The 23005-nt window shown below is 63.2% G+C and overlaps 1 protein-coding gene across 13 annotated transcripts in view; it reads left to right on the top strand.

Moving 5' to 3' along the window:
• EXD3 (exonuclease 3'-5' domain containing 3) overlaps positions 1-19244 on the top strand; it is a 110446-nt gene extending 91202 nt beyond the window's left edge. For 7 of the 13 annotated variants that reach the window (XM_030818291.1, XM_030818292.1, XM_030818295.1 and 4 more), the window contains 6 exons: positions 2927-2980; positions 3214-3345; positions 12336-12458; positions 16462-16555; positions 18492-18530; positions 18875-19244. In XM_030818291.1, coding sequence (XP_030674151.1) covers positions 2927-2980; positions 3214-3345; positions 12336-12458; positions 16462-16555; positions 18492-18530; positions 18875-19188 — 756 coding nt within the window. In that variant the 3' untranslated portion in view covers positions 19189-19244. Of the gene's footprint in view, positions 1-2926; positions 2981-3213; positions 3346-9078; positions 10061-12335; positions 12459-16461; positions 16556-18491; positions 18531-18874 lie in introns of those variants that run through there. The other 6 variants (XM_030818298.1, XM_030818300.1, XM_030818297.1 and 3 more) reach the window with 3 other exon arrangements.
• Positions 19245-23005: the final 3761 nt, after the last annotated feature.

The raw sequence follows: 23005 nt of genomic DNA, 5'->3' as shown, positions 1-23005 counted from the left end.
GTTTATCCACGATGTAGCCTGTGTCAGAACGTCCTTCCTTTTTTTTTTCTTTTTTTTTTGAGACAGAGTCTTGCTCTGTTGCCCAGGCTGGAGTGCAGTGGTGTGATCTCGGCTCACTGCAAGCTCCACCTCCTGGGTTCACACCATTCTGCTGCCTCAGCCTCCCGAGTAGCTGGGACTACAGGTGCCCACAACCACGCCCGGCTAATTTTTTTGCATTTTTAGTAGAGACGGGGTTTCACCGTGTTAGCCAGGATGGTCTCGATCTCCTGACCTCATGATCCACCTGCCTCAGCCTCCCAAAGTGCTGGGATTACAGGCGTGAGCCACCGCGCCCGGCCTGAACGTCCTTCCTTTCTGAGGCTGGATGACGTTCCGTCATTCCGTTGCAGGACGGACCCGTTTTGTTTCCATTCGTCTGTGGCTGGGCCCCTGGGTTGCCTCTCTCTTCTGGTTATTCTGAATGTGGCTGCTACGAACACTGATGTATGAGGATGTGCTTGAGTTCCTGCTTTCAGTTCTTTTGCATATACAGCTAAAGGTGAAACTGCTGAATCCTCTACGGACTCTGTGTTTAACTTCTTGAGGAACCGTCACACTGTTTTCCACAGCGGCCACACCATTTGCCTTCCCACCAGTGACGCATCAGAGTTCAGTTTATCCACATCCCACCAACATTTATTTCCCTTTTTTTTTTTTTATAAAAGCCACCCTAATGGATGTGATGTCTCACTGTGGTTTTTATCTGCATTTCGCTAATGACGAATGATGTTGGGCATCGTTTCATGTGCTTATTGGCCACGCGTGTATCTTTGAAGAAGTGTCCATTTAAGTCCTTTGCCAACTTTTTTTTTCTTTTTGAGATAAGGTCTAACTTTGTTACCCAGGCTGGAGTGCAGTGGCACGATCACAGCTCACAGCAGCCTCAGCCTCCCAGGCTCAGGCCATCCTCCCGCCTCAGCCTCCCAAAGTGTTGGGATTACAGGCGTGGGCCACCACGCCCTGCCCTTCAATTTTTAAAGTGCATTATTTGCTTTTCTGTTGTTGAATTATAGGGTTCCTCCTATATTCTGGATATCAACCCCTGGTCAGATACGTGATTTGCAAATACCGACGTCTCCACCCTGAGGTGTTTTATTCCTCCAGAGTGTCCTACGTGTACATTTCACTGTAATGAGGGTCCAGTTGCTCCAGTGTTTCTTTTGCTGCCTTTGCTGCGGTGTCATATCAAAGAAATCCTGGCCAAATACAGCACCAGGAAGTGTCCCCTGTGTCTTCTTCTAAGAGTCTTTTTTTTTTTTTGAAACAGGGTCTCACTTTGTAGCCCAGGCTGGAGTCTGGTGGCACAAACACGACCCACTACAGCCTTGACCTCCCGGCTCAGGCAATCATCCCACGTTGACCTCCTAAGTAGCTGGGACTACAGGCACGCCTGGCTAGTTCTTTTATTTTTTGTAGAGATGGGCTTTTGCTATGTTGCCCAGGCTGGTCTAGAACTCCTGGACTCAAGCGATCTACCCATCGCAGCCTCTCAAAGTGCTGGGATTACAGGCACAAGCCACCTTGCCCGGCCTCTTCTAAGAGTTTTATAGTATTAGCTCTGATGTTTTTGAGTTGGTCTTGCACTCTTAAAGATAACTAATGATTTGGCCGGGCGTGGTGGTTCACACCTGTAATCCCAGCACTTTAGCAGGCCAAGACAGACAGATCACCTGAGGTCAGGAGTTTGAGACCAGTCTGGCCACCATGGAGAAACCCCGTCTCTACTAAAAATACAAAAATTAGCTGGGTGTGCTGGTGCACGCCTGTAGTCCCAGCTACTTGGGAGGCTGAGGCACGGGAATCGCTTGAATCCAGGAGGTGGAGCTTGCAGTGAGCCGAGATTGTGCCACTGCACTCCAGCCTGGGTGACGGAGCGAGACTCCATCTCAAAAAAAAAAAAGTTAACTAATGATTTTAAGGAACCACTCTGAATGCATAGAAAGGTGTCCCGTGTCCTCCTCCGCACCTGTTCCCTGGCTGGCATGTTGCCTCCCTGTGGTGTGGGAGCCCCGCTGGCTCCTGAATCCTCGGATGTGACACTTGGCTCTTCACCGTTGCTTTCTGCAGGGTCTAGATGCTCCAGCCTCATTGTCTGCATTTCTACCTTAGATCTGGAATCAGTCATTTCTCCAAAAAGCTCAGGCTCCTTTTTGTGTAAAATGTATGTAGAAACCAGTTTTGGGTACAGGGCACTCCCAGCGATGGGACTGGGTCTTGTCTCTAGGCCTTTGCAGTGGACTGTGCAGAAATACACTTTTAAAAATATATATAACATACATCAGAAATTCATACTGAAGCTTTCTATTCAGATCTGGAGTTTTCTTGTAAGCTTAATATCCTTAATTTTAATTTTATATCTCCTTTGTCAGCTAAAAACTCTCATACTCACAAAATCAGCAAAATGATCCATCTGTTTTATGCCACAGTTCATACAAAGCTTTGGAAGAGCTGTGTCAACACTGTCACCCAGAGCATCGTCACTGCAGGGTTTTCTTCATTTTGGATGTGTAGTTGGCTCCCTACGAGCTAGGGGCAAGTTACTGTGTTTTCAAATTTCTACAGTCTCTTGGAATACCTCTGTGTATGTTTTATGTATTTCATTTTCTTCTGCTTTTGAGGGATTGCTTTTTAAATTCAATTTTGTTTGTAATTATGAAAAAAAATGTTTGCGTGGTGCCAAGATTAAATCTATACAATGAGGTGACATCCAGGACCCAGCAGAGGGCTCCTCACCACCCAGACCCCAGGCAGAGGCCACCCTGGAGGACAAAAGGGGCCTGGGGCAGGGCCAGGATCCGGGGAGCTAGGGGGCAGCGAGCAGAGGTGGCCCAGTCCAGGAGCATGGAGCTGCCCCCCTTACCCGCTGGTCGCCCCTCTCACACAGGTTGCCAGGCAGGAGGGGAGGATCATCCTGACGTCGGGGCAGCCATTCCACAAGGTGAGTGTCCCACAGATGAGCTCAGTGGGCCTGAGCCCCATCTTCCCAGGCCCCCAGCCCCTTGGCCACCCCCATCTCAGGGTCAGCTTGCTGTGGGGCCAACCCCCAGCGCCTCTGCTGTACCCCTGGTGGGCCAAGAGAAGGCTCCTGCCCCATGCTGGCAGAGGTGGGCTGGGCCTGGGCAGGTGCTGGGCTCTGCACTGCCCCTCAGTAGCCGAGCCGTGTCTTTGCAGCTCCGGGCCCAGGTTGGTGCTGGGTGCTGCCTCTCGGTTGACTGCTCCCTGAAGGCCCAGCAGCAGGCCAAGGCTGTGCTCAAGCATTTCAACGTGCGCGTCACCCACGCAGACATCTTCAGCCGCTGCCAGGTGGGTCCTGTGTACCCCATCCTCCCTGGGGCTGGCACGAGATCTGGAGCTACGGGGGTGTCCAGGGAGGTGGGCCCCACCCTGGACAGTGGTGGACGGCAGAGGCACCTGCCACGCCCTCTGCTCTGCTCACAGGAGCCATGGCAAGCAGCAACCCTCTTGCTCCCACCCCCACCCAGACACCCACATGCCTTGGGGGGCTGCTGTGGTCCAGAGTGGGGTGTCCGCAGAGCATCCCTCGTGGGTCCGGGGTGAGGCGTTGGCAGAGCATCCCTCGTGGGTCCGGGGTGAGGCGTCGGCAGAGCATCCCTTGTGGGTCTGGGTTGGGGTGTCCACAGAGCATCCCTGGTCCGGGGTGAGGCGTCGGCAGAGCATCCCTCGTGGGTCTTGGGTGAGGCATCGGCAGAGCATCCCTCGTGGGTCTGGGGTGGGGCATCGGCCGAGCATCCCTTGTGGGTCCGGGATGAGGCGTCGGCAGAGCATCCCTAGTGCAGGCTGGCATGGCCACGGGGACAGCTCCAATCACGCATTGGTTCGGATTTGGGGAATTCCCTCTGGCTCCCATGGGGCTTCTGGAAGGAATCGAGGGAAATTGTGGAAGTTCCTTCAGGCTGGGTGGGTCCCACTTTCCAAAGGCAACATGCAGGACAGCCTGCGTGTGCTTGGTGACGTCCAGCAAGGTCTGGGCAACAGAACCCCTGAGTGGGAACTGCCGCACCTCGGTAGAGATCCGTAGAGGAGGCTGGTGGGGGCACCAAAGCCCAACTCACCTCTCTCCCTCCTCTCTTGTCCCCAGTGGGGGACTGGGCTGAGCCACCTGCCCAGGGCTGCACTGTCCAAGCTTGCCATGCCCCACACCGACTGGCTTGAGCCTACTGGGCATCTGGGCATGGCCAGGCTGGGGGGAGTTGATGCCGCCTTTTACCCTCCACGCCAGGCGCCGGGGTCTCCGTGGGCGACACGGAAGCAGGGGGACTGTGGGCTGTGCTGGCTCTCAGCAGCTCCCAGTGGAGGGTATGGGCTGCTTCCAGAACATTCCAGAGTTAGGGCCACGTCAATATTCTGCCTGGAGCAGCAGGTCGGGGCTGCTCCACCAAGCCCAGTTTTGTTTCCTGGGGTTTTTTCGGGGGGACGGAGTCTCACTCCATCACCCATGCTGGAGTGTAGTGATGTAATCTCAACTCACTGCAACCTCCACCTCCCAGGTTCAAGCGATTCTCCCACGTCAGGCTCCTGAGTAGCTGGGATTACAGGTGCCCACAACCACGGGCGGCTAATTTTTGTATTTGTAGTAGAGACAGGGTTTCACCATGTTGTTCAGGCTGGTCTTGAACTCCTGACCTCAGGTGATCCACCTGCCTCAGCCGCCCAAAGTGCTGGGATGACAGGCGTGAGTAATCCCAGCCTCCCAAGCCCAATTTTGGGGGAAGTTTTGGGACCCCCTCATGGAGGGAGATCCCCTCATGGAGGCCACTGTCAGGGTCCCTGCTGGCGCCTGGGCTGGGAAGGGAGGGGCCCTGAGCTCAGCTCCACCCCATGGCCCTCAGGGGCACCCACCTGGCTGAGCAGAAACAGATGCAGGCCTGGGCCTCCTGCCACCGCCCTTCTGCCCCCACAGCCTCAGGCTGGGCCTGGCGGGGATTGAAGCAGGAAGGAAAGAGAGAAAGCTCCGACTCCGATCCGCAGCCGGTCAGGCACCTGAACACACAGGCCCCTGGACCTCCCACTGCCCCTGACCTGGGGGTGCAGTCTGACCCTCTGACCCCACTGCCCTGCGGGGACCGCGGCCTCTGCCTCAGGTGGCAAGGAAGTGTGCTCCAGGGGCCTCTCCTGCAGCCTTGGGCTCCAGGGGCGGCAGGAACCGCGTCCGCTGCCTCTCTTTGTCTGTGCTCAGGCCGGCAAGTGCTGTAAAGACCCCAGGATGTCCGGGACGCCTGGGGAGGCATGTTAATGAGCTGTTCAGAATCTGCTGCTGCATTTTCTTGAGAAAACAGGAAGTTGGGTAGCTGGGAGGAAACCCCTGCTGGATCCCTGGGCAGCCGGGTGCTGGGAGCGCCCCTGAGGACCCAGGCCAGGCATGGAGGGGCCGCCAAGCCCTGCGTGGAGAAGGGTGTCCAGGGTGTGAGGCAGAAGGGCGGACTTTGGCCTGGCTGAGTGGATGGGATGGGGGCGGCGGGGACTGAACAGTGGGGGCCGCCCTGACCCACGTCCGCCCTGCCTCTTTGCTGGCTACTGGCATCTCCATGCTGCCGATGCCACTCTGCCACCCGCACCCTGCAACCCCCAGGCTGCCCCTGCTGTGGCAAGCAGGAGCGCCAGGCCCAGGGGTGCTGCAGGTAGAGCAGGCCTGGGAGGGGCTAAGGCCAGAGCTGCACCCCCACTGGGGGCCAGCAAATGTCCAGGCTGGAGAGGGCAGCGCCAGCTGTCCAGGACCAAGGCAGTGAGGGAAGGAGCATCTGGGTCTGAGAGACTGCAAACAGCCAGCGGGGAATTTGGCCTGGCGGGTACCCTGGGCCCTGGCTGCAGCCCCAGGCAGCGACCTGCCACCTCTGCCAGCCCCTCCATGTGGGGGCAGGACGTGGGGAAGGGGTGGGTGGGCTGCCTTCGCCCCACGGACTGCCTGGCCAGGGGCCCTGCGGACACATGCATCTCTCTGTGTGCATATCCCACAGATGCTGGGTGGTGCGTGGTGAGGAGGGAACCATGCGTTCCTCGTGCCCGCCCCGGCCTGGGAGCAGAGCACATGCTGGCAGCCACACCAGAACCCAAACCCTCTGGTGCAGGGCAGGCAGGAGTGGGTGCTGGCCCGTGCAGAGCCCCACGTGTGTGGGCCACATGAGGCCTCAGGTGGGAGCCCAGGTGGGAGGGAGGCCTTCGTCGGGGCTGGGGACCCTGCTGAGCCCCAGCAGGATACCCTTGGGCAGGTGACAGAGAGCTGTTGGGAGAGGGCCCCCCATGTGCACAAGAGTCCCTCAGGGCCAGTGCGATGGGGCCAGGAGGGCAAGAAAGGGGTCTCTGAGAAACGGAGATGTCTATATTTGAAGCCAGCCTTCCAGGTCACCAGGTGGGAGAATGGAGCTTGCTTTGTACAAGTGTCTCAGCCGGCTGGTGGCCCAATGCCCGCAGCCCAGGGTCCCACGTGCACACCTGCCTCCTTGGCTCTGGAGTCCCGAGAGGTGCTCAGGGCCTGGAGGGCCAGGGCCCCAAGCCACACGTCAGTGATAGCCATGTGCTCTAGAAAGTTCTTCCTAGGGCTGGGCAGGCTCAGGCCACGTTCCCACCACCCACTCCAGCAGCATTGCAGCCTCAGTGCTCCCAGCTGAACCCTGGGAGCTTGGCCTGAGCAGGCAGCTGGGAACACCACTGATTGGCCACCCCACACACTGGCTGCCCCATCCCTACCCCAGAGGTGAAGAGAGGCCCATCCTCAGGGCCAAAGAGGTGGGCACAGGCAAAACAATGGAGGCCAGGCCTAGGGACCATGCAGGCCCAGCTCCACGCAGCTGCAGACCCCAGCCCTGCTCCCGTGGCCACAGTGCAGGGCTGGGCTGGCTACGACCCATCTGGACACCAGAGGGCTGCTGGCCATCACCAGCCAGCAGAGAGCGGCACGCTCAGGCTGACGCAGCAGGAGAGATCGGCCCTCTGCCCTGGAGCTGCCCACGGGGCCTGGCTCTGGGCTTGGTCACAGGATCTGAGGCTCACAGCCTCCGCTGTCCCCTAGCTCCGGCCAGAGCTGGCCACCTCCCTGGAGAGCGCCTGCCGATGGGCTGAGTTTCCATTTTCTTCTTCCTTCTGCTATTTTGGTGCTGTTCCCGGAGGGAAAGCCCACTCAATGTGCAGGGTTCCCAGAGCAAGGCTGGGGTGCTCTCTGGGTGGTACGGTGGGCACACAGCAGGGAGTGAGCAATGGCGCTCGTGGCTGAGCCCAAAGCTGGGCCAGGGACCTGGCCAGGGGTCTGTGACCACCGCCGGACCCACCACTCACCAGGGACCCTGAGCAGGGGGACCCCTGGGTGCTGGGGTTGCTGGTGCTGGCTTTTTGGTAGCATCTGCCCACGTGTGCCCCTGAGCCAGGCAGGGAGGGTCTCCCCTTGAGTGAGGATGGCCCAGTGGCCCACCCACAGAAGCCACAGGGGCTGTGGGTCTCACGTAGAGGGCGGGGCCGTGCCCTCTGGGGCAGGGTGGGGGTGGGGAACATTCCCAGTGCCGTCTACCATGGGAAAATATTTTATCAAAGAAGCTCAAGCTTAAAAAAAACCCTTACCATGAACCCCTGACATGGCCAGGCATACCGTCTATTTTTACTGTCCCCAGTCCCCACCCCCCCAGCATGGTTGGGGAGCGGGCTGCAGCCCCCACGGGGACACGTCATGAAACAGTGGCGTCAGCCCCTTGGAAGCGGGCATCCCAGGAGGCTGTGGTGACCCTGCCTCCAAGGGCTCCCAGGCAGAGCTGGCCATTATGGGGGGGATGAGGGGGGTGCCGGCAGCTGGGGCCCAGCTCATGGGCGCCTGGGATGCCCTGCGGGGCTGGGCAGGGACCCTGGGGAGGGTGGTGGACCCCAGCCCAGCGGACAGGGGTCCAAGAGGGGGTTCTCGAGGAGGGGACAGAGTGGGCTCCAGGACAGCTGCCCCTGGCGTTCGCACTCAGCACCTGGAGCCTGCCGTGGACAGGGGCTTCAGAGCCCAGACCCAAGATCCAGCCTGGGGGCCCCCGCCCACTCCTGCCGTGGGCCTGGAGGCCTCACATTCTCTGTGCTCAGTTGATGGACAGAGGGACAGACAGGAAGAGGTGCAGCGGTCACAGACCCCACCCCTCCCAGGCTCTGTCCGCCTCAGCCCAGACCCCATTCCCACACTCGGCACCCCCATGTCACACAGGCACACAGGGTACAGAAGGACCTCCTCCCTGCTCCCAAGGTGGCGGGAGGGGCCCAGCCCCAGAGCTCTGGAGGAAGACGGGCCCTCCAGCCAGGGCATGGAACTGCAGGGCAAGTTTCAGCAGCGGGTGGGCCTAGCACAACACCCAGGCTGGGGACAAAGAGGGGGTGATGGCACCTGAGGGGGCTTAGGGCAGCCCCCAGGGCTGACAGGAGGGTGGTCAGCCAGGGGTCCAGGTGGTTCCCCCAGGAGGCCACCCACACCACCTCCCCACAGCCTTCTGGGCTGGGGACCCTCCAGAAGGCCCCACTGCCCCCTCGTCCCCCCTTTCCTAGCAGCCTTCCAGAAAAGCTGTGGGTCTCAGCCAGAGCCCAGCCTGGGTTCCCACCAGGTGGCCCCTGGGGATGGAGGATCTGGACCCACCGGCCTGGGGACCACAGGTTCCTGAGGTAGTGCCTGAGGACCAGAGGGCCATGCAGCATGCCGAGGCCCACCGCCCCTCCTCAGGTGGCCCCGGGGCCTGGCTCCTGCAGCCCCACTCTCTACTCAGCCTGGATGGATGGGATGGGCAGGCTGGCCTCGGGGTGCCAGGGGTGCACGCAGGAGGGACTGGCCATGGCCAGGTTCAAGGAAGGGAGTCCTGGGGAGCTCCTCAGGGTGACAAGGTAGGGTCTGTGTCAGGTCGCCACGTTTTGCCCACCCAACAGGAGAGGCCCCGGGTGGGCTGGCAGGTGCGCTCCTGGGGCTGCCTCCCCTGCCCGCAGCTGCAGAGGCAGGGCTGCCTCTCCTGAGCCTCAGCCTCCTCACAGGCCGGCTGGGGTCTCCTGACCCTTCCCTTCCCACCCCTCCAGGCCCGCCACGCTCAGAGAATGACCTGGGCCGCCCTGTCGGGCTGAGCAGGAGAGCTGCCCCCTGCACCCCTGTGCCTCATGACATGGGTTTGCTGCGGTGGGGAGAGGAGAAGGGGTCCCTGCCCAGCTCCCCACTCCTCTGAAGATCCCACAATGTGCCCCTCCCACATCGAGCTCCCCTGGAAGGACCAGAGCAAGGTGGGCTGAATGGGCCACTCCCCTTCCATCCAGGCAGGCCCGTCACGCCCAGGCCCCTGTGCGGGGCGTGGCTCCCGGGCTCCAGCAGCCCACGCGGCTCCCACCGCGGCCTCCTCTTAGACTCAGCCCCCAGCGGCTCTGCCCTGCCCAGCCCGGGGCCCTCGTCCCACTCTGCTGTCGCCCGGTCCCTGCAGCCCAGAGCAGCCTCCGTCTCCCCCTGGCCTGCCAGGCCCCAGCTTAGATGTCGCTTCCTCCAGGAAGTCCCCCAGTCGATGGCGGGACCATCACCGCTCTTGGAGGGAGTACTCGGGGCCCTGTCTCCCGGGCACTGGGAGCTGCGAGGGTCGGCCCAGGGCTGCTTGGGGCGGGTTCAGGGCCTGCCACCTGCTGCCGGGACCGGCCCCATTGGTTGGAATGGGCACGCCCGGGGCGCGCGGGCTACCCCCCTCTGTGGGCGGGGAGCCCAGTCCCCCAACGACCCCGCGGCCCCTGGGAAGGAGGGGTCTCGGCCCCCTACGCACACCCCTGCGACCCTGGACGGGCGGGCGGGGTCCCCCAGGCCGGCGCGGGAAGGCCGCGGGCGGGCGGCCGTTTGCTTTTGAATCTGCGCCGGGCGCCCTGAGTGGCCGTTTCAAAGGCCGGCCGCGGGGGCGGGGGCCGTTCCCAGGCGCGCCCCGCCCCCCGCCGCCCCTCCTCCCACTTTCCCACGCGGCCCGGCCCGGCGGGTTCTCACGGCCGCCGCCCCTCCCCCGTCTGGGAAAGCCAGCGCGCCGCGCCCCGCGCCCCGCCGAGGCTGGGGGGGCCGGGGGAGGGAACGAGAGCTGGGGGGCGAGGGGGGAGGGGAAGCTCTGGAGCCCCGGGGAGGGGGAGAAGGGGGACTCTCCTTGGGAGGCTCAGAGACAGGAGGGGGCCACAGCGAGGGGGAGAGGGGAGCTGCCATCCCCTGGGATGGGGACGGTGTGGGGGCGCCCCGGAGCGCCTGGAGGGAGCCCGAGGCCCAGGGCCCCGTGTTGGGAGCCTGTGTGGCCCGGCTTCTGTTTGGTTTGACCCAAGGCAGGTGGGAGTGGCCCGGGTCTGGGCGAGGAGTGGGGTCTGGGGCTCCTGACCCTGTTTGTATTCCTCCTGCCCGCCCAGGGCAGGCCGGGGGATCTGACAAACACAGGCGCTTGCTAACGAGAATTTCAGAAAACGATCATTTTTTCATATAAAAACGTGTCCTGCACTTTATCTGAAATTCACACTACGGGGCTTTGTGTCCTGCTGCCCCCCTCCCCCGGGGTGGGGGCTGACCATCCCATGTGAGTGGGAGACCCAGTGCTGGGGCCTCGGCCTCCTGCCCAGGCCCTGTGGCTCACCCCCAGCCTCCTGGACGGGGTCAACCGGGGGCCCCCAAGTCTGCTGGAACAGGGGCCACACCCTGAGGGGTGCCGGACACCCGGGGCTGGGGCCACAGGCTTCAGAGCTGCCAGCAGGTCAGGCCCACACGCGTGGTCTCTCAGGCGGTGGTGGTGGGGGTGCAGGCTGGGAGGAGGTGGGCAAAGGCAGCCAAGCCCCAGGCCTGGACACCAAGGTTGGGGGGCACAGGGTGGGGCAGCCTTCCTTCAGGGCCCAGGCCTGAAAGCCCGGTCGGGTGGTGCCCAGGGAAAGGCTGAGACCCCTCACGGGAACCCGGTCTGGGGTGACCTGTGCAGAGGGGTGCTGGGCCAAGGAGGGCAAGGTGCCACATGGTGACCCACTGCCAGGTGCCAGCCCCCACCCCGCTAAGCAAGCTTGGGGGCAGCCCGGTGGGCCAGGCAGGGCTGGTGGCTCCGGGGGGCACATTCCAAGGCAGCTGCAGGAAGTGGAGACCCTGACACAGGCGGCCACATGTCCTCCGTGTCCACACAGTAACACGCTTCCTGGCTCACACCCTGACACCCACCCACATGCAGACGCCCCTGTCCCTGGTGCTTCTGAGAGACGTCTCTAGGCACACGAGGGGCTGGCTGTTGCGCACGTGTGCCCAGACCCGGCCTCCAGAGACTCACATGCCCTTTCACTCCTCTCCCACACTCAGGGCCCTGGCTTTTGGGGACTCTGGGGTGAGGGCTGTGGGCCCAGTTGTCCTGACCCCCAGGGACCTTCTCGCCGCCAACACTGCCCGAGGCCCATCCCCCACACTGTCTGTGGAGACATTGTCCTGGCCACACAAAGGGGACGGGGCAGTGGCTGGGTGGGGGAGGGGCTGGGGCTCGTGGGAACTGCCCTTCTGGGGCCCTGGGGGCGGAGGGACAGGGGGCAAGGGGGCAGGAGCAAGGCCTCTCTGGGGCTGCCACCCTCAGTCACAGGCTCCAGACATTCCCGGGGCATTAGAGCGGGGGTCACTGAGGGGGTGGCTGCCAGCTTGCTCCACGGGATAGACTGGGTTTTAAAAGCTTCCCAAAAGACGGCCGCTATCCCCAGCTGCACACACCTCCCCAGGGGCCTGGGGCTCGGCCTTCCGCCCACCCCAGCACTGTCTCCAGTGGAAAGTCAGTATCGGGACTGGCCAGGTTCTTTTGGCAAACTCGCAACTCCCTTCTCTCTGAAGAGGCTCACAGTGCCACAGCAGGGGACAGTGTCGGGTCACCTTTGGGGCGGGCAGCCCAGGGCTGCAAGGCACTCTGGGGACAGCGTGGGAAGGTGAGGTGTGGGCCAGACCCAGGCCTTGGAAGGCAGGTTGGCGCCTGATTGCTTCTTCCTGGGCCTCTGGCTCACCCTGTCCAGCAAGGTGTCAGGCCCACACCCCAGGCCCCGCCATCTGTTGGGCGGCTCTAGGGGAGGTCAGAGTGCACGGGCCGGCCTGGGGGTCTCAGGACCCGCCCAGGGGCTTGCCAGGGACCAAATGGGCAACGTCCATCCTGGGACGGCACACTGGCGACCCCTGCCAGCATCCCTCTTCCCGACGTGAGCATCTCAGCACACAGCCCTTGCCATGCAGAGGCCTGTCCAGGGAAGGTGCTGGGCACCCTCCCGCGTGGTGGGTGGTGGGACGGAGTGAGATTTTATCTTTGCTCTTTCATGCTTTGCCATTTTCCCAGTTTGCTCTAAATGAGCAGAAATGTCCTCTTGCTCTGGCGTGTGCTCCTGCAGCCCCATCGCCCTGCCTGGTGGCCTCAGGCCTTGACTCCTCCTGGACCTGCCTGCAGGGTTGGAAATCCCAGGTTGGCATCTCCTGCAGGAGTTCCACCCAGGCCGGGGCCCCAGCCCGGCGGACCCCACCTCCCACACCCGCCATGGGGCCCAGAGGGAGGAGTGCAGGAGACAGACCTGGGCTGAGGTTGCAACAAGCTTGCTCTTTGCTCAGAAGCAGGAGGCCCCAAAGAGGCTCCTCAGGCCCCTGCCACCCTCACAGTCCCACCTCACCTTCTCAGGGGGTCATGTCTAGTTGGGCTTGGGCACAGAGCAGAAACCCCTCAGGCCAGATCACCCGAGGGACCTGGGCTCATTCCCAGCCTGGTGGTGGGACCTGAGCTCCACTGGGCCAGGAGAGCAGGGGCTGTGGGAATCCCCAGGGTGGCCGGCATGCAGGAGGAGTGCTCAGGTCACCTCGGCCCGGGCCCAGCAGACACCTGGCCCAGGCTCTTGGTGGAGCAGAGCTCCCTTCCCAGGCTCCCAACCCAACAGGCCGCTGCCTGCTGCCTTACACCCCAGGACACAGGTTCCCCACGTGCTCTGGCCCTGGCATGTCCCAGGGCTCATGTCTCACTCTCCTCTTTCCCTCAAGCCCCCGACTTGTCAAGACCCAAGGCCTCAGGGGTGTGTGGGGTCCAAGGGTGTTGGGTGCAGGGGCTGTGTGCAGCTGCACAGCCCTGTCTGCCTGGGAGTGCCCAGTCCTCCCTCACCACTCCTGTGCACCAGCCACCTATTGCTTGGGATGCACAGGCTGGCACACCCGCAGGCCTGCAGCCTGGGGCAGTGGGTGTGACCCCTGCACCCAAGTGGGCACCAGGTCAGGTGGGCACCAGGTCAGGTGGGCACAGACACTGCTGGAGGCACATTCTGCAGCCCAGCTCTGGCTCCTTCAGCTGTGGTCACTCCCTTGGTGGTGGGGGTGGGAACTGGGCCTACTCATGGGTGTGGCTCCCAGCTTTGATGCTCAGAGCCCCCAAACACCCTGGGAACAGACCCCTCAAGCCCTCCTAGCTGCCCACCCCACCCCTAACACATCTTGGCCTCTGCCTTGATCCTGAGTGCGCCTCCCTGGATGGCCAGCTCTGGGGCCGTGGCTGACCAGCTCTTTCCCTCACTCCTCCTTGGGCCTGGAGAGGAGAGGGCCCTGGAGGGTGGGTGTCCACTCAGACCCACTTGGCTGTGGGTCCATGGGCCCCAACATCCCCAGGACAGCCTGGCTGGTGGCCCGGCCCCCAGGAGGCAGCCACACGCCCACGGGCTCATGGCCCGGCCCACACAGTCCCGGGCGGAAGTGGCCCGTGTCAGGGCTGGCACGGCGCTGTTGGCACCCAGTGGCTGAGGAGCGTGGGAACCAGGCACACGGGATCCTGGGCAGGTAGCTGGGAGCCTTCCCAGCCAGTCCTGCCCCCCATTCACCTGGGCCCTCCTACCCCGCCCTCCCAGTCAGGCTCTGGGGGTGGCGGCTGCCTGCCCTCAGGCTCTCAGACTGGTGGGGGTGGGGTGGAGGTGCCCAGGCACCCCGCTGTGCTGCTCTGGACCCACAGCCTTGGCCTCTGCTCAGGGTCCCCGTCAGGCCCCACTTGTCTCTGCCCAGACCCGACGGCACCCTGGAGTGGGTGTCTGTGCGTCCCACACTGATGGAGGGAGGCGGTGTGGGAAGCCTGGCATGGGGTCCTGGCCCGCTGAGTGCCCTGTGACTGAGCAAGCCGTCAGAAGCCCCTTTTCTTCAAAATGGGAGGGCAGAGGCTCTCAGACCCCGAGTGCTGGGGGACGGGTCTCAGGGTATCAGGCAGGTGGTCTCAGGTGGACGATCACCATCCAAAGGCAAGGTGTGCGCTGGGCCACCAGCCCCACTCACTCCCTCAGCCTGCGGCAGCCACCTGCCCAGGGCAGTCGGTCCAGCAAGGGCTGCTGGCCCTGGAGTGGACAGATGGACAGGGAGGCCCTCGCTGCCAGGCCCCCCTGTGGCTGGGGAGCCCAGGGCCAAGGGCGGGCACAGCAAGTGGACCCAGAACCGGCTTTTCCAGCCCTGGCCGGGGCAGGGCCTCCCAGGGCCCTGTAGGTGACAGCAAGGCCCACAGCGGGCAGCAGCCGTGGGAAAACCAGCACCAGTGGTTCCCGAGGGTGGGGCCAGGCCTTCACTGACGGCACCCGGTGACTCAGCACGAGCTGGCTGGCCCCGCCCAGGCGTGCGCACCTGGCCCAGGTCCTGGGAAGGCCCTAGACCCCATGTGGAGGATTTGGGGGCGTGGGGAGCCCATCCCACCCTGCTGCAGTCTCGCCACCCCTCCCACATCCACTGGCACTGTCCCTGCAGGTGGCCTGCACAGTGGAGAGTGGAGCTCTGTGGAGGGTGGGCCACCTGCTTGTTCTCAGCCCTTCCCAGCCAAATCTGCAGCCAGGGCTCTCCACCCGCACACCTGCCCAGGAAGCCTGCTGGACCCAGATCTGGGCTGGGCCCAGAGGCCAGGGCACAGGACCTGCCATCGTGGCACAAGGAGCTTCCCGGTGGGAGAGATGGGAGCTAGGGGAAGAGGAAGGGAGGGTCCTGTCTCCCTAGCCCAGCCTGGGCCTCCTAGCAGAAGAGCCCGACCTGTTCACCACCTCCAGCCCCAGGCCCCTGAACTGGTGGGGGCTGCAATGCTAGAGGCAGGTAGTGCAGCCTCTTAGTGTCGAAAGGCTCAGGGGAAGACAGCGTGTGGGGCAGGGCCGGTGCCCCCAACATGGCCACACCCGGAGGCTCCAGGGGCCTCGAGGCCACCTGCCTGCGGCAACCATGTCATCCGGGGCCCACTCAAAGCCCCTGCATGGGGAGGGGTCCTGGAATAGCCATGTGACCACGGATCTCAGCCTCCTCTTCCCTGCTCCCCTGCACAGATGGCCTGGGAGCCCCACCTCCTCCCCAGGGTGCTCTGACATCAGAAGGGCTGTGATGGGAAGGCCACACCTCCACAGGACCTGCAGGTGCCTGCCTGGGACCTGGCTCTCAGTGGGCACCCAGCCCCCTCCTGTCGTTGCCCGGGGAGTCCTGGGTATCTGACTCATCTCTTTGTCCAGGAAGTGACCACTGGGAAGGCCGTGCACCCCGCTCCAAGTCAGGACTCGGGGTATAAGCTGGTCCCAGCCTCCCGGCCTCCCTGCCCCCACCCCCAGCATCACCGTAAGCCTGGCGGGTTGATCATACTCAGAAACCACCCAGAGGGGCTGGGCGTGGCACACACCTGGAGTCCCAGCACTTTGGGAAACCTGGACGAAAGATCACTCGAGCCCAGGAGTTCAAGACCAGCCTGGGCAATATCGTGAGACCTCATCTCTATGAAAAATACAAAAATCAGCTGAGTGTGGTGGTGTGCTACTCAGGAGGCTGATGTGGGAGGCTCATTTGAGCCCCGGGGCTTCAGGCTGCAGTGAGCTGTGATTGCGCCACTACATTCCAGCCTGGGTGACAGTGAGACCGCATCTCAAAAAAATAATAATAATAATAATAATGCAGCCACGCGGACCCGTTGTGTGCCCTGGACAAGGCACACAGTGGTGTTGCTCCAGTCCCCTCGCCACTTTCAGGACCACACCCGCCCCAGGGCAGTGGGAGGCACAGGTATCAGGGAAATGTGGATGCGGAAATGGACAGGTCAGGGGTTGGGGCAACTATGGGGCTGCCCACGCTGACCCTTTAAGGCTGGGCCCTGTGTCCAGCACCCCAGCTGAGGTGGCCCGGGGGGACCCAGACCTGGTTCTGCCCTCGAGGGCTCTGGAATTGGAGAGGGCAGCTGGGCAGAGAGTCCCACAAGTTCTCAAAAAACAGAAGAGGCTTCCCAGGGCCCATGAGAAGCCAGCACAGTCAGGGAGGGCTTCCAGGAGGCGGTGTGGCCTGAACCCCACAGGACTATGTGTGGGGACAGGAGGGGACCCATTATCTGTCTCTGTGAAACCCCATGGCCAGACCCAGAGCTTCGAGGAGCGAGCACAGGGCTGGGGTAGGGGCACCCGGAGAAGCCCCGCCTGGGCCTCAGCACCCCCTCTGGCCCCCAGGCCTGTAACTGTGACCAGTACCTAAAGGTCTCGAGGGACATGATGAAGCAGCTCATGTGGCTCAGCGGCCACCAGGAGGGGCCCAGGAGCTCAGGTGAGTGTGTCAGGATCAGGCACTGGGTCTGTGGGGCCTGGGATGGGTCGACCTACTGAGGTAAGCCAGGGAGGGGGGTCTGGCCCGTCCAGCACTGAGCTTCCTCAGATAAGGGTGGCGGCCAGGTGACAACAGGTGGAAAAACCACAGCCAGGGTCAGGTGCCCAGGTGGCCTCTGCTCCCTTCTGTGCGGTAGCAGACCAGAAAATCAGGACACCAGGGCCCTCGGCGACCCTCTGGAGTGGTGTGCACCTCCTTCTCTCTGCTGGGCCCAGGCACGCGGTGCACACACACACACGTGCACCCCCACCTGCACACAGCGCTAGCTGACCCCAAATGTCCACCCTCCCCAGGGAAGGCCCAGCCCGTTTCCCTGCCTGGGAAACCAGAAAGAGGGCTTCTTTCTCCTCCTGTGGAGGGTGCAGGCCGCCCAAGGACTTTGCAGTTTTAGATCTGCACGGGGGCTGGAACTATGCTGCCCTGCCCCGCTGCCGTTAGAACTGCTGGTCCCCACCCTCGGGAGGGAGGCGCCCCAGGGAGGGAGTGGAGGGTGCTGCTCCTGGTCATCCTCAGTCGGGGGCTGGCATGGGGGCTAAGGGAATGGAGGTGGATAGAAAGGGGTCAGTCCAGGCTGGGCGCGGTGGCTCACGCCTGTAATCTCAGCACTTTGGGAGGCCGAGGCGGGCGCATCACGAGATCAGGAGATCGAGACCATCCTGGCTAACATGGTGAAACCCCGTCTCTACTAAAAACACAAAAAATTAGCCGGGCGTGGTGCCACGCGCCTGTAGTCCCAGCTACTCGGGAGGCTGAGGCAGGAGAATCGCTTGAACCTGGGAGGCAGAGGTTACGGTGAGCCGAGATCACGCCACTGCACTCCAGCCTGGGGGACAGAGCGAGACTCCGTCTCAAAAAAAAAAAAAAAAAAAAAAAAGGGTCAGTCCAAGTTCAGGGTGGGAGGACGGGGAGCGACCATCACCCAGGGTGGCCAGCAGAGCACACCCCGGAGAGCGAGGCTGGAGGTGGCCTCCAACCTCAGGTCCCCCCACTCGCAAAGACACACTTAGACCAGAGCCCCAGGACGTGACAGCACACACCCCATCCCAGGGTGGTGGGCAACACCCAGATGGGCTGACGGGTGTCACAGGGACTGCAGGGTAAGAGCTGGGGCCAACCAGGGAGGGGTGAGGCAGGGAGGCCAGATGAGGGTCATGGCCTCCTGGGCTCAGGGAGGAGCTGAGGTTGGGGTGGGGGCCTCGTGCATTCATCCCCGGCTGCAGCTGATCTGGAGCCATCTGTAGAGAAATGCTTGCTGAGCAAATTACGAGGGTCAACAGGAGCAGGGCAGACGCTTCTCCCACCTGCTGGCCAGTGTTCCCTCAGCTATCGTGCACTCAGCCCCGCAGTGACCCCTGGGTGGATACCGGCCCTGCCTGCCCTGGGCTCTCAATGGGGGCTCAGGGCCTCACAGGGCCAGCACGAGCCACTTCCCAGGGTCTCCAACAGACCCTGAGCCTGGCAGTCCCTGGGCCCTGCCCACCCGCCCGCCCTTGTGCTGGCTGATTTCGAAATTCACTCACTGGCAGTGGGCTTATCTGCTCATCGCCACAAATGGGCTGCCCCCGCCCCCGCCCGCCGGTTCTCAGGCCCCCAAGAGCCCTAATCAGCAGATCTCGCGCCTAGAACATGTTTCCCAGGGACCTTTGAGCCCCAAGACCTTTTTGAGGTGTGAGTTCCCAAGGGAGGGGACCAGGCCGGTCCCACAGCTCCTTGGCCCCCTGCCCTCTGCCCGTCTTCGAAGGCTGGGGGGTGCGTGAAGAGGCTGCACCCCATGAGGTGGCTGTGCTCAGCCGCATGGCTGCGTCGTGGACCCTGGTGGCTGCCAAGCCCCCATCCCTAGGACAGCCCCGGACCAGTTCTCATCCTTAACTGACAGGTGACGAGGCCACCCAGAGCCAGGAGGTGCAGGAGCCAGGTGAGCCCTGGGACCGCCCACCAAGGACACAGCTGCTTCTCCATGGCCCTGGCGCCTGGCTTTCCCCAGAATGGGGGACTTGGGTCCCGGCTGGGCAGAGGGGGCTCTGTGGGGCTCTTGTAGGCCCTAGGGCCCACAAGGTGAGGGGTGGGGTCCCTGGATAGGAGAAATGGGTACAGAGGAGGAAGTGGAGGAGGCAGAGTCAGCGGATAGGGAGCAGAAGAAGGAGCTGCTGAGGAGTGAGGATGGGCTCAGTGTGAGCCGCCAACTGGGCCACTCTGGGAGCAGCCTGGGGGCCGTGCCTGAAGGCTGAGGGCTCAGGGAGTCCACTTCTATCTGTCCAGGCCCAGCCCCAGACGCAGCCCCTGGGGGCTGCACCTATGACCGCCCCTGCCGCTGGCTGCAGACGGCTGACCTGCGGGCGGAGACACCGGACATGCTGGCTAACGGCACCCGGCTGCAGCTGGCAGGGGTCCCGGTGGGCGTGCTGAGGACACCCGGGCTGCGGTACTTCTACTGCTGCACGCGCTGTGGAAAGGTCTTCTGGGACGGCTCCCACCTGGGTCGTGTTGCCACCCACTTCCGAGATGTCCTGGAGAGCACCCCCAGCCACTGTGAGCTAAGCCCAGCCCCCAGCCCAGCCAGCAGCCCCTTCTGAGAACAGCCAGACAATAAACATGGGAAGTGCCCGACTGCTGGGCCCATGGCTGTGGACTTGCTCACGTGTGTCATGCTCGCCCACAAACCCCTCGTGGGCCCCTTTGTGCCAGCAAGCGCTGGGAACACCAAGGCAGGGCCCCAGCCCGAGCAGCTGTCGGGGGAAGACAGGGTTTCCAGATGGTCAGGATGCTGGGACCCCGAGCTGGGTGGGACCCATGAGGTCTCTCCATCACCCCCGTCAGGGCTGTGTGATCCCCATGGGAGAGCGGCAGCCACAGCCCCACTAGAGGCACCTGGGCAGCCGGCCATGGCCAGGGCTCTGCACACGTGGACGCCAACGTCTCCGTCCTCACAGCTGCCTGGACATAGCAGCTGCTGCCCCTGTCTGGGAGGAGGCTGAGGCCCAGGCGGCCACTGCTGCCCACCCTGAGGGTCTGAAGGTGCTCTGCCAGGTGGAGCAGGGAGGGCAGAGGGTCCCAGAGGTGGGACAGGAGGAGAAGCCTGGGGAGGGACCATCCCAGGAATGTACCCCCTCCCCTCACCCACATCCTTTTCCTCTGCTTCCTGCCTGGAGCGGAAATCAGCTCAGATTTGGCCGAGGAGGCGGGCGGAAGCCTAAGGCAGCAGGGGCCTGGGGGCTGGGGAGAGGCAGCCGCCTCTGCCCAGAGTAAGGAGCAGGCTTTGGGTGTGAAGGCCTTGGGCATCCCTGGACTGGCCCAGCCGGGACCTCCCTGTGGGTCCTGACCACACCAGGGCTGGCCACTGCCCTTGGGTACCCCTAGGGACTGCAGCCCAGCCCCTTCAGCCCCCAGCAACCCCAGCAGGGGTGTCATTTCACAGATAGGGAGTGTGAGGCTGAGACGGGGAGGGCCTGGCCTGTGTCAGAGCCAACTCTAGTTGTGACCTGCCCCCTTGACCTGCTGGGCAGCTGCAGGGCCTGAGCCTGAGAGTCAGGTGGGGGCGTCACGGTGAGCAGAGCAGGACCCCAGGAGAGGGTCAGGGCCTTCTGGGACTGGAATCTGCTTCCGGAAGGGGAACCCCAGCTCCACATCCTGTTCTGGGGAGGCAGCCCCTGACCGTTCCTGCCTGGCAGGGTTTAAGAGGGAGTGGCTGAGGGCACCTACCCTCCACCCGGCCTGGCTGCATCCTGGAGACACCGCTCCCAACACAGGCCTGAGTGCTGCAGAGGGAGGCAGAGGGAGGCAGAGCGGTGCAGAGGCCGCAAGGAGACAGAAACCACACATCCTCCGTCCCGGCTGGCTCTGCCTCCGCCCGCCCTCACTTTCCGCCATGGCCATGCTGCGCCATATGTGTTTCCCGCCTCCACACGTCCCTCACTACCAAGCACAGGCTTGGCCTGGTTCTGCGGCGTCCATCCCAGGCCCAGGCTTTGGTGGGGGTGAGGCTCTCTGCCCAGTCCCCAACCTGGTCCAGGTGCTGGAAGCCCGCCTCGGTCACTGGGGGTCAGCACCCATCAGGCTGCTTCCTGGGCTGGGGACAGACACCAGGCTGACCGGGTGGCCAAGGCTGCCAGTGCCAGGCCATGCCTTGAGCAGCCATCCTGGCAGGCAGGAGCCACCGGTTGCAGGGATTGTCTGTGGCAGTTCCTGCCCGGGCGTCCTTCCTCTGCTGCGGCCTGTGCTGGCCCGGGCTGAGTGTTTGTTATTTGATCTCGATCCTCTCAGCCCTTCTACCAGGTGTCTGGGCTGCTGGGAAGAAACACTCTCCTCTTTCCCACGCTCCCGACACATTTTAATGAATTAGCTGGAAGCCCCGCCCCCACTGCCCGCCACCCTCCCTCCCCGCTTAGCGCCTTTAAGGTGGCCGCAGGCCTCGGCCCAGCTCTGGCCAGCTGCCCCTTCTGCGCTGTCCTCCCTAGGCCCTCTCAGGCAGGCCGGCCGCCCCGCACAGACCTCCCTCCCCATGTTGCCCACTGCTCTGAGCCTCCAGGGAAGGAAAGAAAGGGGGTGCCTGCAGAGAGAAGGGGCCCCACCATTGCCTTCTGGGGGCAGGTGGGTTACAGGCAGGGCACCCCCTGGGCCAGTATCCTCAGGACAGGCAGGGGAGGAAGGACAGGGCCCAGCTGCACAGTCGGAGCTGAGCCTGTTGCCGGGTCCCCTCCCAGACAGCAGAAGGCTCCAAGCAACACCAGCAAACACCAGGGGGTCCTCTCGAGCACAAGCATTGGGTGGCTGGAGGTGGACCCCGTGTCCCAGCATTTGGAACAGATGTCCACCTTTTGGATGTCCCTCAGCAAACATTCGGGAAGTGCTGACTCGGAGTTGTTGCCCCCCGGCCCCTCCCCTCTTCCCATCCTCAAATGGAGCAGCTTCAGGGCCGTGGGTGTGGCCAGGGGAGCTGGGAGCCACAGTGAAGGAGCAGGAGCCGGGGCCACTCAGCGAACTCCCTGTGGGCAGTGTGGTGTGGCTGGCCTCTGAGTCCCACAGATGAGCCTGGGTACCCGCCTTGGGCCACAGCCACACTGCAGTGGCAGGCCCCACCACCTCTGCCTGACCCCACTCTGGACCCCAGGCAGGGGGAAGGCTCCCGCCGTGCAGGGCCGCCACACCAGCCTCACTGTGCCTGCCGGGGCGCCCGCACCGCCCGGCCCTCGCCAGGGGCCGCCGCCGATTTCACGCCCGTGGCGGGGCCCCGCGTTCCCACACCGAGCTCACACAGGGCCCCTTTGTTTGCCGCCGCCACGGATGCCGACGGCACTTTCTCCCAGGCCCTGCTCCTGGCCCACAGCATAGCCAAATGCCTTCTCCAGGCCCGGCTTGAGCCCACCTGGGCTTCGGCCTGTTTGCAAACCACCCACCTTCCAGGGCAGGCCCTGTGCCTGCTGAGCACCAAGGGCTCTGCCCACCCCCCAGCCATGCCCTCTGCCTCTTGCCAGTCTAGCTTGGCTGGGTCCTGGGCATATGCACAAAACTCATCAATGCCCAGGACAGAGCTCCTGCCCTCCTGAAGGTGAGCTCAGAGCACACTGCACACCCAGCCCTGGTCTCAGGTCCACAGACATAGCCAGCACCAGGGACCAGTGGGCAGGCCAGCGGCTCCCCCTCCTTAAGAGGCCAAAGGTGCCCAGCAGAGCACGGCAGGCCGGGCCATGCCATCCCTGCCCCAGGCCTGGGCTCCACAGTGCCCATCTCTGTTCTGGGGGCCTACTCTGGGACTCCACTGTGTCCTCACCTGCATATTGGGGAGCACTCTTCCACCCTCCGTGGCCCCCTTGAGAGCTCCTGGGAGAAGCAGTGAGGCCCAAGGGAGAGGGCTGAACAGAACCAGCGGGACCACGGCCCCAGGAAGACCAGAGCGAGCTCTGAGCTGTGTCTTTGAGGGACAGAGGTTCCCAGGCCACCAGGAGGACCCTAGGGCCTCAGGACCCTGCTCCAGTCAGCCAGGGTCGGTCCCGAAGGGGGCCTGCCCAGTTTTTCCTGCCAGTATGGGCACAGCATGGGGTGGGGACACGCCCCTGTGGGGAGCTGGATGTGGGGACATGGAGCTGGCGGGCGGGAGCCTCCCCAGACAAGGCCTGGCATGGGGGTCTCCCCAGCCCGAGCTCAGAGCTGCCTGCGCGGAATTCCCGGCTTGGCTTCAGAAGGAATTCAAGCCCCAGCCTGCCTGGCCTCCTGCTCCGCGCCTGAGAATCACTCCTCCTTAATTTCCAACGCCCACAGCGAGCTGTAAATTGTAAAACTCTAATGAGGAAATGCGCTGTGCTTCCCCTGCTAGTGCCTCCCGGTCAATTGTTAAGAGTGGTCAATAAAAATGGGTTTTACAGTTTGGAAGCCAGGCGTTTCAGAATTCCCTTC

Source organism: Nomascus leucogenys, chromosome 8 (genome assembly GCF_006542625.1).
Source record: "Nomascus leucogenys isolate Asia chromosome 8, Asia_NLE_v1, whole genome shotgun sequence".
NCBI classification, from domain to species: domain Eukaryota; kingdom Metazoa; phylum Chordata; class Mammalia; order Primates; family Hylobatidae; genus Nomascus; species Nomascus leucogenys.
This window is presented reverse-complemented; position numbering and strand designations above follow the sequence as displayed.